Raw genomic sequence first — 16,831 nt, 5'->3', positions numbered from 1 at the left:
GGTCAGTTCCAGCACAGCTGGAAACAACCAGATATCCCACAACAGAATAATGGATAAGAACATGTGGTTCATTTACACAATGGAATACTACTTAGCTCTTAAGAACGAGGACATCCTAAATTTTGCAGGCAAATGGATGGAACTTTCTAGTTCTAATATAATTTTCTATATAATATAATAATAATTTTCTAATATAATCCTGACCAAGGTAACTCAGACCTGAAAGAACATGCATGGTTTGTACTCATAAATAGGTTGATATTAGCCAAATATTTAAAAAGTACAGACCTTCTAGAATGTACTAAGGACCTGGGAAGTGAGAGACTCTGAGAGTTCAAAGAGGGGTACTCTAGATGAAATGCCCTACAATGGCGAAAGGGAACTTATTGAATCCACCTCCAGCAGAAAGACAGGGCATCAAGTGAGGGATGGGGTGGTTATTCTACAGTCAAAATTCTGACCCATAATTCTTCCTGTCTGAAAGAAATGCAGAGATGGAAATGGAGAAGAGTCTGAAGAAAAAGAGGTACAGCAACAGACACAAAGTGGGTTCCAGCTCAAGGGGAGGCCCTAAGGAAGCCTAACACCATTACTTAAGCTATGGGACAGTCACCAAAAGGGACCTACCATGACTGCTCCCCAAAAGACCCAACAAGCAGCTAAAAGAGTCAGATGCAGATATGTCCACCCAACCAATGAACAGAAGCTGCTGACCCCTCTGTTTGAATTAGGGAAATGGTGGAGGAAGATAAAGAAGAGGGTAAACCTGTAGGAGGACCAACAGTATCAATTAACCCAGAGATCACTTAGACATTGGATCACCAACGCGGCAGCATACACCAGCTGAGGTGAGGCCCCCAAAACATATACAGTAGAGAACTCCCATGTTTGCTTTCAGTCAGAGAAGATGCACCTAACCCTCAAGAGACTGGAGGCCCCAGGAAGTTTACAGGTCTGGTGGGTGGGGTGGGTGGTGTGGGGACATCCTTGTGGAGAAGGGTGGGGGTGGGCAGGAGTTATGGAATATGGAATCCTCAGGTGGTAGACTAGGAGGGGAATAAAATCTCGAGTGTAATAATAAATAAATAAATAAATAAATAAATAAATAAATAAATAAATAACAGAGCTAGTGACTAGGCTTTGTGTTCGATAATGGAATCCTCAGGGGGTAGACTAGGAGGAGAATAAAATTTCTGGTATAATAATAACAATAATAATACATACATACATACATACATACATACATACATACATACATAGAAACAGAGGTAGTGACTAGGCTCTGTGTTCTCTAACGGCTTCCTCTTTACTGTGGAACAGCAACAGACATGCTAAAGGCACAAGTTCACTCAGTGAATGAAAAATATGAATCATGTGAAGCTGTGATTGGACACCCAAACTTACCAACACTGCCCTAATACAGTCCCAGATTAGTACAATTGTAACCAATAAAGCAACTTTTAAAATAAAATTTTAAAAAGAGTCTTTATGCTCTGTTTCTGAAGTCCATGATCTCTTTAAACAATAGGGACTCTCATTCTGCTTACTCAGAATAAAAAAAAAAAGACAATTGACTCTGTTTTAGGACTTTCTTTTGGTTTGCCCTGGACAATAACTGAAAAGAGGATTTCTTATGCTTAGTATCAGGGGTTTTGGTTGGTAATCTTTGACACTTGAGGGGAGCAATGTTAACCCAGGTGAGAAAAGTTTATTAAATCTTTATGTTCTATATATAGTGTATTTTAGGACAGCCAGAGCAACATAATAGGGTAAATCTGTCTCAAATAAAAAAAAGGAAGCAAACAAAAAATATATGTGCATATTTATATGTAGAATTAAGGGTGTTATAGGTTTTTGGATTTACTTTTTGGTAAATATATAATAATATTATTTGTTTCTTTTTCAAATATGCCTATTTTTATTTCACACATCTCCATCATTCTTTGTATTTACCAAACATACTGTTTTGCTTTGACAAATTAATAAACCAATTATTTATCAACATTTAATGTACATTTTAGTAAAATTGAAATATTTTTCATCTTTATTAAATTGGGTATTTCTTATTTACATTTCGATTGTTATTCCATTTCCTGGTTTCCGAGCCAACATCCCCCTAGCCCCTCTCCCTCCCCTTCTCTATGGGTGTTCCCCTCCCCATCCTTCCCCCATTACCGCCCTCCCTACAACAATCATGTTCACTGGTGGTTCAGTCTTGGCCAGACCAAGGGCTTCCCCTTCCACTGGTGTTCTTACTAGGCTATTCATTGCTACCTATGAGGTTGGAGCACAGTTTCAGTCCATGTATAGTCTTTGAGTAGTTTCTTAGTCCCTGGAAGCTCTGGTTGGTTGGCATTGTTCATATGGGGTCCCAAGCCCTTTCAAGCTCTTTCAGTCCTTTCTCTGATTCCTGCAACGGGGGTCCCATTCTCAGTTCAGTGGTTTGCTGCTGGCAAATTCGCCTATGTATTTGCTGTATTCTGGCTCTGTCTCTCAGGAGAGATCTACATCCGGTTCCTGTAGGCCTGCACTTCTTTGCTTCATCCATCTTATCTAGTTTGGTGGCTGTATATGTATGGGCTACATGTGGGGCAGGCTCTGAATGGGTGTTCCTTCTGCCTCTGTTCTAAACTTTGCCTCCCTATTCCCTCCCAAGGGTATTCTTCCCTTTTTAAAGAAGGAGTGAAGCATTCGCATTTTGGTCATCCTTCTTGAGTTTCATGTGCTCTGTGCATCTAGGGTAATTCCAGCATTTGGGCTAATATCCATTTATCAATATTTATTTTATATATGTGCATACCTGATGCCCACAGAGACCACAATAGAGAATTAGATCCCTTGTAACTAGAGTAAAAGAGAGTTATGAGGCTCCATGAGAATTTTGTGTTTTCTGCAAGAGCAGCAATAACCCTTAACTGTTGAGCAATCTCTTCAGCCCTTAAAGTATATTGGTATATGTAAATAAAACCTCATTATTTAAGAGAATAAACATACTTTCATAAAAGTTTCATATTTTGGGACTATATGTAAATAAAACCTCATAATTTAAGAGAGTAAACATACTTTCATAAAAGTTTCATATTTGAGGACTAGCACATTGATGCACAATCTTTTAATGAGGTTTTTTTTTCTATTTCAGTGTTTTTGTAAGTTCATAAAAATTTCCCACTAACTTTATCCTCAACACATCATTATCTTTTTATTCTTATTTCTATATATGTTTTGTTATGACTATAGTAAACAAAATGCCAGTGTTGCTTCAAAAATTTTGGTTCTTCAGTAGATTCATGTTTTCCTAATGCTGCAACCAAGAATGATTTGAGGTGTTGCTTCATTTAATATTAAAATAATTAACATTTAAAATCCTATGACTTGTTTCTCTCAGGGTAGTTCATTATTTTTATACATGTGTATGATGAGTTTGGATTACACTAGATGCATATTTATCCATTGTACTTGCAGTACATGTACATAATGAATTCTGTACTTTCTCCCACCTCCTCATATCTGTCTCTGAACCCTATTAATCCTGCCTTCTTTCTTTCTTTTCCCTTTTAAGATTCATGACTTTTTCTGTAACTAAGTACAACCAGGGACCTCTGTGTGAGCATATGTCAGATTTGTCTATTAGGGCTTGACTATGTCATTACCCACTCACCTGAAATTTATTAATGACAAAAAAATTCATTAGTGAGACATAGTATCTTTGAGCTCCTCTCCCACCCAAGACTTACCTTTACACTCTCACTACATTAGCTACTTTTCAACCTTTCAATGGACTGATCCTAAACACAGAATGAAAGTACCAAGCATATATTAAATCAAATCAAAAGAAAATCCATTTCACATCATGACAATAGCCTCTTGTTATAGGACAAAATTAGTTATTATCCATTCATTGGTCATCCTAAGTTCTTTAGGCATTCTGAACAGAGTATTTAGCAAAAACAGAAAAGGAAAGGCTTTATAAATGACATGGACAGGTGATGTAATATATAATAAGGAATATGAAAGCCCTGTACTAAAGTGTGAACTTAATGATGCATGACAAACTTTGGGTGGTTTCCATATTTTAATCAATATTTAAAGAACATCAGAATAAAACATTTTTCTTTTTGTCTAAATGATGAACAGACATCCACCTATCAAGTATTTGCTTCACACTAGTATCTTACTGAGCAGTTTTCTCAGAGCTGCCATGATGTCCTTGTTCCTCAGAGTGTATATAATGGGATTCAGAGTTGGTATCAAAATGGTGTAGAAGAGAGACAACAGTTTTCCTGTAATTTCTGATTGATTTGGCTTGGGTTGTAAGTATGTGATGCCAGCTGTTCCATAGAACAAGACTACAACAATCAGGTGAGAGGAGCAGGTGGAGAAAGCTTTGGTCCTTCCTTTGGCTGATGACAGTTTCAGAATGCTCAAGATAATTTTGCAATAGGAAAAAATGATCAGCATAAAGGGAACCATGACAAATACCATTGCAACTATGTAGACTGCTATCTCGTTCACAAATGTGTCACCACAAGCAAGTTTGAGTACAGGTGGGATGTCACAGATGAAATGATTAATTCTATTAGAGCCACAAAAAGGCAGAGAGAAAATTTGATATGTTTGTCCAATTACAACTGGTATGACACTGATCCAGCAGGCTGCCACTAACAGGGTACAGATCCTGTGGTTCATGACTAGAGAATAGTGTAGAGGGTTACAAATGGCCACATAACGGTCATAGGCCATTGCTGTCAGGAGGAGGCACTCTGTGCCTCCAAGCATAAGGATAAAACACATTTGAGTGGCACAGGCAAGTACTGAGATATTTCCTTTTTGAGTACACAGGTCCACAAGCATCCTTGGGATTGTGACTGTTACATAACATATTTCCACAAAAGAAAAGTTGCTAAGGAAAAAATACATAGGCGTCTGCAGAGCAGGGTCAGTTCTTGTTATTAGCACTATAGTACTGTTGCACATTAGAATAGTCAAATATACCATCAAAAATATCCCAAACAGAATCCATTGGAGATTGGGGACATCAGAAAAACCCAGTAGAATAAATTCTATCAGAGAAGAAGCATTTGATATTTCTGATTTAATTTTCTGTTCATCTACAAACAGTAAATAAAACATGGTTAATTATGTCATACCTACTATTCTCATTGACATTTTACTGTACTTGAATGAAGAACATTAATATACATATAATATATATTATATATATATAACTGAAAAATTATGATAGCTAACTTAAGGTGTCTCAATGAGACTTGAAATTGTTGTAGACAACAGGTAAATAATAAAAATCAATTAAATCCAAATAATAAGATCTGTTCTATTTTATCAGCTTTGGATAAAATGACATGAAGATATTGAACAGTAGCCATTACCGTTTAAAATGTTACTAACCTATGCTTTTTGTTGTGAGTATTGGTAGCTCAAGCAGCTTAACATATATAAAACCTAGAAAGATCAGATTTTGACATTTGGAGTAACAGAGCAATCTTAATTGTGTGCATCAAAGAAAGAAATAGAGGCTTGAACAGAGAGTTGACAAAATAACAAACCATGACTCTGCTGTCCATATATATGTATTGTATATAATAATATGATTTCTTGGGGATTAACAAACTTGGTTTTATTTGTCCCTCCTTTCTCTATCAATGCTTTATTAATATTGCATCTAGGTTTTATTTTCCTTTCTGTTGTCTTGCTTTATTATTTGATTAATTTTATTGTTTTGTTAAATTAACCTTACCCTTTAGCTCCTGTGAAGTATATTCTAAATATTTAAAACCATTCATTTCAATAAATAAATAAGTTCCATTTATAGTATTTTCATATTTTTAAAATTTTCTTTGTGGAGATTTTCTTGTATATATATATATTTTTTTTTTGGTTCTTTTTTTCGGAGCTGGGGACCGAACCCAGGGCCTTGCGCTTCCTAGGTAAGCGCTCTACCACTGAGCTAAATCCCCAGCCCCTGTGGAGATTTTCTTTAACACAGACTCCTCATTTTCAGGTATAATTCCTTTTTCACATTTTTCTATATTTTCTCACTTTTACTGTTGGACTTTTTAAAGATATAGTTACAGATTCCTCTGGATCTTCAATTGATCAAATATGGAAAGGAGTCTTAAAAGCAAAAATAAACAGAAATTTCCATGCTTTTTCATACTACAATCATCTAATGCAAAGAAGTTAACACTATTTGAAGATTTGCTTACCTTTTTCTTTATGCATATTTTCTAAGTTTGAAAAACAAGACTTTGTTCTTTCATAATTTTCAAGTGCTCATACCTTCCAGAATAATAAACTGATACTTTTTTGTTAGGATAATGCTACATTCATGTTCAAACATTTTCTCCTATCTTATATTAGTACTAGTTTTAAAAATTTATCTCATTTTAATTTCAAATGTAAAATTTTATTTCTTGAAACATACTACTCTTTAATGTTATAAATAATAAACCTAAACATTTATGATTAAGTCCTCCATTTAAGTAAAGTGCATATATTTTTCTTTTTTTAAAATTTATAACTACCCTTAAGTAAATTATAAACAATAATGTTGCATCTTACCTTTGTACCTTTGCATGAAGACACTAATTAAATAAGTGATTGTTAATTTATAGTTTCTTAATCTTATTTTTCAATGTCACAAAACTTCTACAAGTTTATTTTGCTGGCTTTGAACAGCAACTCTGCTTAAATAAGAATACTGATGTTCACTCTAGGGATAAGCTTCCCCAGCGTAACAATTTATCTGGAATAAATCTGTTAGGCAACAATTATGGTTCACTTTTCAAAGCTTTCTTCTTTGCATGAACAAGTCCCTTACTTAGTTACTCATCATTAAGCTAACTCATAGGATTTTTCTACCTTTGTGTGTGCATGTGTGTGTCTCACACAGAGAGCTAGAAAGAAGACAGAGAAAGAGAAAGAGAGAGAGGCAGACAGAGACAGACAGGCAGAGACAGACAGAGAAACAGAAATAGAACACCTATGTGAACCAATGTATGTGTGACGGCAAGGAGATGGGGAGAGAAAAAGCATGGAGCCCATGTACTCACATATGTGTGTAGACATGTGTCTATGTATGCTTGTGACTGTTCCGGTATGTTCTTGAAAAGACTAGAATTCTCATTGTGTAGATTTTTAGAGATACCCACATAGAGGCCAGAAAAATCCTACCATTTTGATTGTATTGTGTGTCCATTCATTTTATTTTTTAATTATTTGAAACTGCCATACATGTATACAAATATTTTGGTGATATAAACCCTCATCTTCCCTCTTCCAACTCTTTTCCATTCCCTTCCCTAGAAGACACATCTGCCCAACTCCTTGTCCTCTTATGGGATTCATGCTTGAGACCTCAGTTACTCAGGATGTTGGGGCAGATGTGGTCTGCTCATGTATGTTCCTGGGTGTGTTAGAGCACCTGTGAGTTGAGCTTCCTCTGGATGTTGTGGGACTGGGTGTGGGACCCGACTGGAACGTGTGTGTGTGTGTGTGTGTGTGTGTGTGTGTGTGTGTGTGTGTGTATTTGTATCCCAAACATTGCCTCTTCCCACAGAGATCCTCACTCCTGCCTTCTCTCTGAGATTGTGATCACTCACTGGTTATTCCTCTACTCTGGCGCATCAAATCCCTGTCACATCCCTTCCCACCAAGACTAGGCAAGGCAATTTGTTTGGTGCACTGGTATCAGTCAGGTTACACCTCCATGGGGAACCTCTGGTAGAGTTGTTTGGGGGCACACATGGGGTTAAGCTGCACATCTGATACATATTTGCAAGAGCCTTGTTCCAAGCTTGTTCCAGGTTTGGTTGGTGGTTTAGTCTCTGAGAACTCCTAGAGATCCAGGTCTGTTGGTCCTCCTGTGGGTGTCCCATTCTCTTCAGCACCTTCAATCTTTCTCCTAATTCTTCCATAAGCGTACCTGATCTCTATCCCATGCTTGGTTATGGGTATCTATGTCTCTTTCAGTAGCTACAGGGTAAAGCTTACAAGAGGGCAGTTATTCTAAGCTCCAATCTGCAAACATAACATACTACCACTAATAATGTAAGGGTGAGATGTTTGCCCATAGGATCAATTTCAAGTTGGACTGGTTATTGGTTGGCCATTTCTTCAGTCTGAACTTCATCTTTGTCTCTGCATTCCTTTAGACAGGACACATTTTGAGTGAAAGTTTTGTGGTGGAATGGTGTACTTACTGGGGGTCCTGGCTGGCTATTAGAGGTAGCCCCTTCAGGTTTTTTTAAGCACCTGGGTGGTCGTATAGGAGCCTCCCCATACCTGGTCTCTTGGACTTTGTAAAGAATCTCCCCATAATCCCTATTCTTGGCAACTTCAGATTTCCTTTCATTCTCCTGGCACTGGATTCTTTCTCCTGTCTCTCCCCACACCTGATCCTCTCCCACATTCCCTTTCTTTCCCCTCCCCCACCCACTTTCCTTTCTCCATCCACATCTAATGACTATTTTGTTTTACCTTTTGAGTGAAATTCATCAGCCACCCTTGGACCCTTCTTATTAACAACATTCTATGAGTCCGTGTGGAGAAAAATTAGCGCCATTTCAAAGAAATTGGCAAGAATATTTTATATTTGGGGTAGGACAAGGAAGTAGGTTCAAGATTTTGATCATGTTTATAAGTCCCTGTATACCATAGGACCATTGTTTATACCTCATTTTTCCTTGACTCCTTTTCTATGATTTAGAACTAGCCATAATTTTTTACCTCTATCTAGAATGATAAAATCAGACTTGAAAAACTTAAACCTGTTTCAGCACTGGTGTGGGGTCATGTTATAAAGTCTAATTGTCTCCTTTTGCTTTAATATTCCCTTCCTTGAGACCAGGTTGACTGACTGATCTTGCTTTATCAGGTGGTGCTTCAATTTTCGGGCTTGAGTATGAGAGATACATTGAAGGACACCATGGGAAAAGGAAGCATACACAACGAAAAATATAGAAAATTTGGGCCATCAGTGAATAAACCCTGTAAAACTGGGACAAATTTAGTGATAGAATACTTTTTGTACATTGTAGATGGTAGCATGGTTATGTTGTACTTTGTGGCTAATGGCCAATTATAATTGAATATTCATCTTTCTTGAGTCTTAGTTATCATACTCAGGATGATATTCTTAACTTCCATTCATTTTCTTTGAACGTTCATGATGTCTTTGTTTTTAATAGCTGTATAGTTTTCAACTGTGTAAATAGACCACATTTTCTTCATCCATTCTTCAGTTGAAGGACATGTAGCTTGTTTCCAGTTTCTGGCTATTGCAAATAAAGTGCAGATGAACATTTTGAGCAATAGTTCCTATGGTATACTAGGGCATTTGGGGAGTATTTGACCAGAGTGGTATAGTTGAGAATTCTGGTAGAACTATCCTCAATTTTTTGAGAAACCATCAGATTGATTTTACAAGTTTGAACTCCCATCATCAATAGAGGGTTATTCACCTTTTACCACATATTTGCCAATGTGCTATCACTTGAGGTTTTGATCTTGACCATTCTGAAGGGAATCTGAGGTCCTTTAGACTTGCATTTCTCTGAAGACTAAGTATGTTGAGTAGAAGTGATTCTGTGACATTAGGGATTTTTGTTGTTGTTTAGAATTCTTTTATGGCTCTTGTCTTAAGGTTTCAGTGCTGTGAATTGACACCATGTCCAATGCAAATCTTGTAAAGGACAACGTTTAATTTGTTCAGAGTTTCAGTCCATTATCATCAAGGTGAGAGCATAGCAGCATACAGATAGGCATAGTGAAGGCAGAGCTAAGAGTTCAACATCTTCATCTGAAGGCTGCAAGTGGGAGACTGACTTCTAGGCATCTAGGAACAAGGTGTTAAAGACCACTCCCACAATGACACACCTACTCCAACAAGGCCACATCTCCAAATAGTGCCATTCCCTGGGCCAAGAATGTATAAACCATCACAGCTCTGTATCTACTTTTAATTGGTTATTTGATTTATTGGTATCTAATTTCTTGAGTTCATTATGTATTTTTGAATATTAGTCCTTTTTTGGAATCAGGGGTGGTCAAGATCTTTTCCCATTCTCTAGACAAATGTAGGTGTTTATTTATTTTAGCCCATTTGAGAAGCCATTTATTGTAATACCTAATGGATAGAACATAATTTTTAGTCAATCATTCAAATCACCAGTATAAACATTCACAATGTTAGAAGGTGATTTCATTGTAATGTAGCCAAACAATGGAAACCCTAGTTATTTGTTTGTTTGTTTACATATTTATTTATAGAAGATTGCTTCTTTCATGTCGAATTTTAGCAGGATCAAATATTCTTAGCACAATAAAGTGTTAGAAAATTTGCCGTAGTTACTATTTCAAGTCACAGTCCTGAAGGTGAGTCTTGCTGTCATCCAAAAGGAAAACGTTGATTCAGATGATGAGCAGCCTGTTCAGTCACGGAAAGGGAAACTACAGCAGTCACAGGTGTGAACAACATAAAGAATTACTGCCCCATTCATGACATTGTAGGTATGTGAAAGGACTACCCCTTCTTTTATGAGGTGTGTAACATGCAGCAAATATCTGATCTCAGCTCTCAGTTTGGAATTATACACATCCCTTTGTTGAAATAACCTAAGCTAAACGAATATTTATTAGCCATGAAAGACAAGACATAATAGGAAATCTGTATTGTTGGGTATTTGGAGAAATTGAACTTTCCATAAATTAAACTGAATTTCCTTTTGAACTTTTTCCTTTTAAAATATTCCATAACAATGCATGTTACTGTTCATCATTGTCTTTTCAAATTTATAATTATATGACATAATTACTCCAGCTTTGTGACACTTTGTTTAGCAATTAATAATTTTAACAATCTGAACAACAATTTCAAGGCAGAATTAAATACATAAAGAATTTGAGCCTGTTTGTAAGAAGTCTACTCCTTATGTCACATTTACTATATCTAATGTAAATTTCTCATTGGTATAACACTGCAGTATTGGATGTGTAAACAATTATATTCTATTTAGGCCACATAAATTCCTGAAATGTGAATATTTAAAATAATTCAATTTCAATGTACAATAGTTTTAGTTATGTACAATGATTTCATTCAATTTTTCCCCTCAGAATTTATTTTTTAATTAAATTAATTAATTACTTTTTTTACTTATTAACTTTATATCATACTCACTGTCCCCTCCCAGTCAAACCCTCCCAAAATCCTTCCCCCTTACCCGTCTCCTTCTCTGAGTGGGTGGGATCCCTCTGGTGTTCCCCAACCCTGTCACTTCAAGTCTCTGAGAGGCTAGGTACTTCCTTTCTCACTGAGGCCAGACAATGCAGTCCAGCTAGAAGAACATATCCTTGAAGAGGGAATAAAGTAATCAAAAGTGGCAGATGAAGTGAGGGAACTGGGAGGGAAGGGGGAGAGGGAGGGAAATGGTGGTTAAGGATCAGATTTGAGGAAGAACAGAAGAGATGGATAGATGGTCATGTGTCCCACGCTACGTCTTGCCAGCAAGAATGACGCAGGACACAAAGGATCCTCCTGCAGAAATAGCTTTAATGCATCTTGAGAGCGAGAGCACAAGCTTAGAATACGGAGACCCCGAGTGAGGGAAAGACCATCCCTTATATAGGAAACTATCCTCGCCTCGGACGTGTCACTCTCTGGCTGGTCGCTGCCAGATGTGCCAGATGACGTACCACAGCATACGTGTCCCCCTGAGTGAGGAATTTACCAGGCGCTTGCGTATTGCCCTTTTATTAGGTGCATCCTGCCGGATATCGGTGCCATCTTACAATGGAGAATGTGAGGACGGCCCTCCACATCTCCCCCTTATCTGTTTTTAAGCAAATAGGACACCCATAAATAGGAGGGTGAAGGCAGAGGTCATATCCTCGCACAAAGTTGGCGAACCTGTACAAGAGAGATACCCTTAAGCTGTTGTTGAGACCCAGGGCACTCCCGACCCATCGCACTGCCATTTTTTCAAGGGAGGGAAAACTGGGGCAGATACCCTCATGTAATATGACATTCCTTCCAGGGAGCGTGTTTGGTAGAGCTTCCCTGTGCGATGCTAAGCTCGTCATCCCTCATGGGCTGCTCAAGCCGGACACTCTAATCCTGTGCAATGAACCGAGGTTCTAGGAGTGCAAGAGCTGTCCAGCCGGCGACCTATTGCTTAAGCATGGTTAACCAAATATCGGCTGACGCTTCTTGTTCAAGGGCTATAAGCGCCTGGGCGATCACAATTTTGTCCCTCTTTGTTTGAAATCTTAATTTGCAAAGCAACCAGAGGAGTAACACTAATCCGCAGCAGAGGACTGCTCCAAAAAGTCCCACCCCCACCCATTCCTTAAAATAAGAGACTGCTGAGGTGATCCAGAATGACAATCCTTCTGTCAAAGACATATCCAGTTGGGTAGAGTTTACTTGAATGATGGCCGCTCTCAATTCCCTGAGCGTCTGTTCAAAATCCGAGGTCCAATTCTGTAACAAATGCTGTGAAAGGGTTTTAGACAAATTGGCAGCTTTGGTAAATTGTTCATACTGTATAGACGTGACACAAAAGCCGGGGAGCTTTAGTTCACAGCCAAGCTGGGCCAGTTGCCATAGGATGTCTAGTTGCTCTTGGACCAGATCTATACGTTGGTTAACAAGCATGAGGCCTCCTTGTATCTGAGTATTAGCCGAGGCCTGTCTGTCCAGAGCCACTGAGACGGTAGCCGATAAATCATTGATAGTTTGGGTTGTCTGTACTGTGTTTGACAAGGCCAATGCCGAAGCAGTAACTGAGGCAGCAACTGCCGTTGTAGCAATAATGCCAACAATGATCGCAGAAATGCCAAAATCTCTCTTTCCTCTAAATAAGGTCAGGGTCCCCGGAGTCTCAACAGGGACCGGGATAAAGCGAGGCATATGGGTAACTACCGCTATGGGATATTGGCTAGCATCCCAACACAGGGCACAAAAACATGAACCGTCTGTACAATTCAATTTAGAAACTTTAGTGGCATTATTTATAATCCACACAAATGGCGGCCAGACACAAACTGGAGCAGGGTTAAACCCCGTGCTCCAGTAAGGTTTATATTTTATACGAGTAGCTGTCCAGACAGAGGCTGAAGGGTGGATATTCCCCATCCAGGAAAATGATAACCGTCCCTTTTCGCCCTTTCCTCCAAGTAGCATCGCCATGGGTGTAAGATCAGTGCAGCTACCATATGCTACGTCTCGCCAGCAAGAATGACGCAGGACACAAAGGATCCTCCTGCAGAAATAGCTTTAATGCATCTTGAGAGCAAGAGCACAAGCTTAGAATACGGAGACCCCGAGTGAGGGAAAGACCATCCCTTATATAGGAAACTATCCTCGCCTCGGACGTGTCACTCTCTGGCTGGTCGCTGCCAGATGTGCCAGATGACGTACCACAGCATACGTGTCCCCCTGAGTGAGGAATTTACCAGGCGCTTGTGTATTGCCCTTTTATTAGGTGCATCCTGCCGGATATCGGCGCCATCTTACAATGGAGAATGTGAGGACGGCCCTCCACAGTCATGAAATATGTAACTGATGGGGCCGAGGGTATGGGGGAATCCCTAGAACAAGAGACCTGGGATAAGGGAGGCACCAAAGAATCAATGGTGGTGACCTTAACTATGACTAGTGAGTATCCGTTTGGGATATGGAACCTGATGAGGACACCTCCTGTAGAATGGCAGGACCCCAGTGATGGAAGTGATGGAAACACCAACTCACTCGCAAAACATTCAACCCAAAATTTATCTTGTCTACAAGAAATGCAGGCATGGGGGAAGAAGCACACTGGGGGAATGGATAACCAATAACTGGCCCAACTTGAGACCTATCCTATGGGCAGAGTATTAATGGTACTCTGCTATGCTTGCAGACAGGAGCAAGTCGTCCTCTTAGAGGCTCCAACCAGCAGCTGACTAAGACAGACACAGACATCCACAGCCAAACAGCAAATGGGACTTGAGGATTCTTTTTTTATTGGATATTTTTTTATTTACATTTCAAATGTTATTCTCTTTCCTGGTTTCCCATCCATAAACTCCCTATCACACATCCCTCCCCCTTCTTCTATGAGGCGTTCCCCCACCCATCCACCCACCCCTTCCTGCCTCCTGGCCCTGACATTCCTTTACACTGGGGGGTTGAGCCTTGGCAGGACCAAAGGCTTCTCCTCCTATTCGTGACCAACAAGACCATCCTCTGCTATATATGCAGCTGGAGCCAAGGATCTGTTCATGTAGTCTTTGGATGGTGGTTTAATCTCTGGGAGCTCTGGTTGGTTGGTATTGTTGTTCTTATGGGGTTTCAAACCCCTTCAGATCCTTCAGTCCTTTCTCTAACTCCTCCAATGGGAACCCTATTCTCATTTCAATGGTTGGCTGCAAGCATTCGCCTCTGTAGTTTTCATGTTCTGGCAGAGCCTCTGAGGAGACAGCTGTATCAGTCTCCTGTCAGCATATACTTCTTGGCATCAGCAATATTGTCTGGATTTGTGGCTGTATATGTACGGGCTGAATCTGCAGGTGGGGGAGTTTCTAGATGGCCTTTCCTTCAGTCCCTGCTCCAAACATTGTCTTTGTATTTGCGCCTATGAATATTTTTGTTCCCCCTTCTAAGAATGACTGAAGTATCTGGTCATCCTTCTTCTTGAGCTTCATGTGGTTTGTGGATTGTATCATTGAATAATCCAAGCCTTTGGGGTAATATCCACTTATTAGTGAGGGTATATCTTATGTGTGTCTTTGTGTGTGTGTGTGTGTGTGTGTGTGTGTGTGTGTGTGTGAGAGATTGAGTTACCTCACACAAGATATTTTCTAGTTCCATCCATTTGACTATGAATTTCATGAAGTCATAGTTTTTAATAGCTGAGTAGTACTCCATTGTGTAAATGTACCACATATGCTGTATCCAATCCTCTGTTGAGGGACGGAAGAATAAGACAAATTATTGTAGGCTTTGAAGGTGACAGTAAATGCACAAGGAAGCCAAGAGAGTTAACTAACCTAGACCTCTGAGGCTCTCAGTGTCTGAACCACCAACCAAAGAACATACATTGGTTGGACCTAGGCCTCTCTGCACATATAGAGCAGGTGTGTGGCTCAGTCTCCATGTGGGTGCCCAAACAAGTGAAGCAGAGGCTCTTCATAAAGCTGTAACCTGACTGTGGTATCAGTGCACCAACAGAGATACCTTGTCTGGCCTTGGTGGGAAAGGATGTGTCTAATTTGGCAGAGACTTGATGTGCCAGGATAGAGGGATATCCAGTGAGTCATCAACCTCTCAGAGGAGAATGGGAGAAGAGGAGATTCTCTGTGAGCAGCTAGGTCTTCATGTGAGTCCAAACAACTGGAATGGAGGATATTCCAAAATAGGTTGCATTTATTAACTGTTGATTTTGAAGCTAGTAGATATTGATTTTCTGTTCACAAAGTTGTCTCCTTTGCCAATGAATTCAAGTATATTCTCCACTTTCTCTTTTATTAGATTTGATGTGTCCAGTTTTATGTTGAGGTATTTGACCACTTTGACTTGAGTTTCTTTCAGGGTGTAGATATATGTCCATTTGCGTTCTTTAACATCCACACATCCATTTAGGTCACCACAATATGCTGAAGATATTTTCATTTTCCCATTGTATAATTTTGACTTTCTTGTCAAATATCAAGTGAATATAGTTGTGTGATTTTTTTTCTAGGTTCGTGATCTATTCATTGATCAACATTTTTGTTTTTATGTCAATGCCATAAGATTTGTGATCCTATTATTATGCAGCATAGCTCGAAATCAGAGATGATAGTACCTCCAGATGTTCTTTTATTATACAGGATCTTTTTCTATTTAATCAAAGAAAACTTTAATAATGAACATGCTTTAACATTGACTGTAGATTATATACCTTTGTTCCTCTAAAACAACACAAAACTAAGACTCATTCATTTTTTTCTTTCTTCTTCTTTCCTTTATTTTTTATTTTTCCTGAATATTTTATGTATTTACATTTCAAAAGTTATCCCCTTTTCCCCATTTCCCATCCACCCTCCCCCTGCTTCTGTGAAGATGCTCCCAATTCCACCCATCCACTTCCACCTCAACACCCTGGCATTCACCTACACTGGGAAATGAGCCTTCACGGGACCAAGGACTTTTCCTGTTGATGTCAGACAATGACTTTTTAAAGGTATACATGTTTTGTTTTTTCATTTGAAGCTGAAAAATAATCTTTTAAGGTCTGTAAAGAATTTTGTTGAAATATTGAAGAGAATTGCATTGAAACTCTATAATGCTTTTTGGTAAAATATCAGTTTTTGCTATGTTAATCCTACCAATTCATGAGCATTGGAGATCATTCTATCATCTCTTATCTTCCTCACTTTTTTTTTTATTTAGGGCCTTGAAGTTCTTGACATACAGGTCTTTCATTTTCTTTGTTAGAGTTTCACCAACATATTTCATTTCATTTGTGTGTATTGAAAAAGGTATTGTCTCCAAAATTTCTTTCATAGCATATTTATCTTCTGTATGAATAAGAGCTACTAATTTTGTATCCAGTTTCTTTGTTGAAGGTTTTTATCTGCTATAAGAGTACTCTGATAAAATTTTGTAGTGACATTTTTATAGTATCATATAATTTTCAAATAGTGATACTTTGACTTGTTTCTTTCCAATTTCTATCCCTTTATCTTCTTTAGTTGTCTTGTTGCTCTATCTAGACCCTCAAGACCTGTGTTGAATAGATAGGGAGAGAGTGGGAAACCTTGTCTTATCCTTGATTTTAATGAAATTGCT

At 38.7% G+C, this 16,831-nt stretch overlaps 2 protein-coding genes across 2 annotated transcripts; both read right to left on the bottom strand.

Moving 5' to 3' along the window:
- Positions 1 to 4,158: 4,158 nt before the first annotated feature.
- On the bottom strand, positions 4,159 to 5,130 carry Or10ag2 (olfactory receptor family 10 subfamily AG member 2). Its single transcript, NM_001000511.1, is given in 1 exon segment — positions 4,159 to 5,130. A coding segment is annotated over 1 exon segment (972 nt).
- Positions 5,131 to 12,184: 7,054 nt separating this feature from the next.
- On the bottom strand, positions 12,185 to 13,207 carry LOC148006501 (endogenous retrovirus group K member 7 Env polyprotein-like). The gene has a single exon (XM_087655039.1). It carries the CDS (start codon positions 13,205 to 13,207, stop codon positions 12,185 to 12,187), a length of 1,023 nt encoding a protein of 340 aa, XP_087511165.1.
- Between the last annotated feature and the right edge of the window lie 3,624 nt (positions 13,208 to 16,831).

This window comes from Rattus norvegicus, chromosome 3 (genome assembly GCF_021556685.1).
Source record: "Rattus norvegicus strain SHRSP/BbbUtx chromosome 3, alternate assembly SHRSP_T2T, whole genome shotgun sequence".
In the NCBI taxonomy this organism is placed as follows: Eukaryota; Metazoa; Chordata; class Mammalia; order Rodentia; family Muridae; genus Rattus; species Rattus norvegicus.
This window is presented reverse-complemented; position numbering and strand designations above follow the sequence as displayed.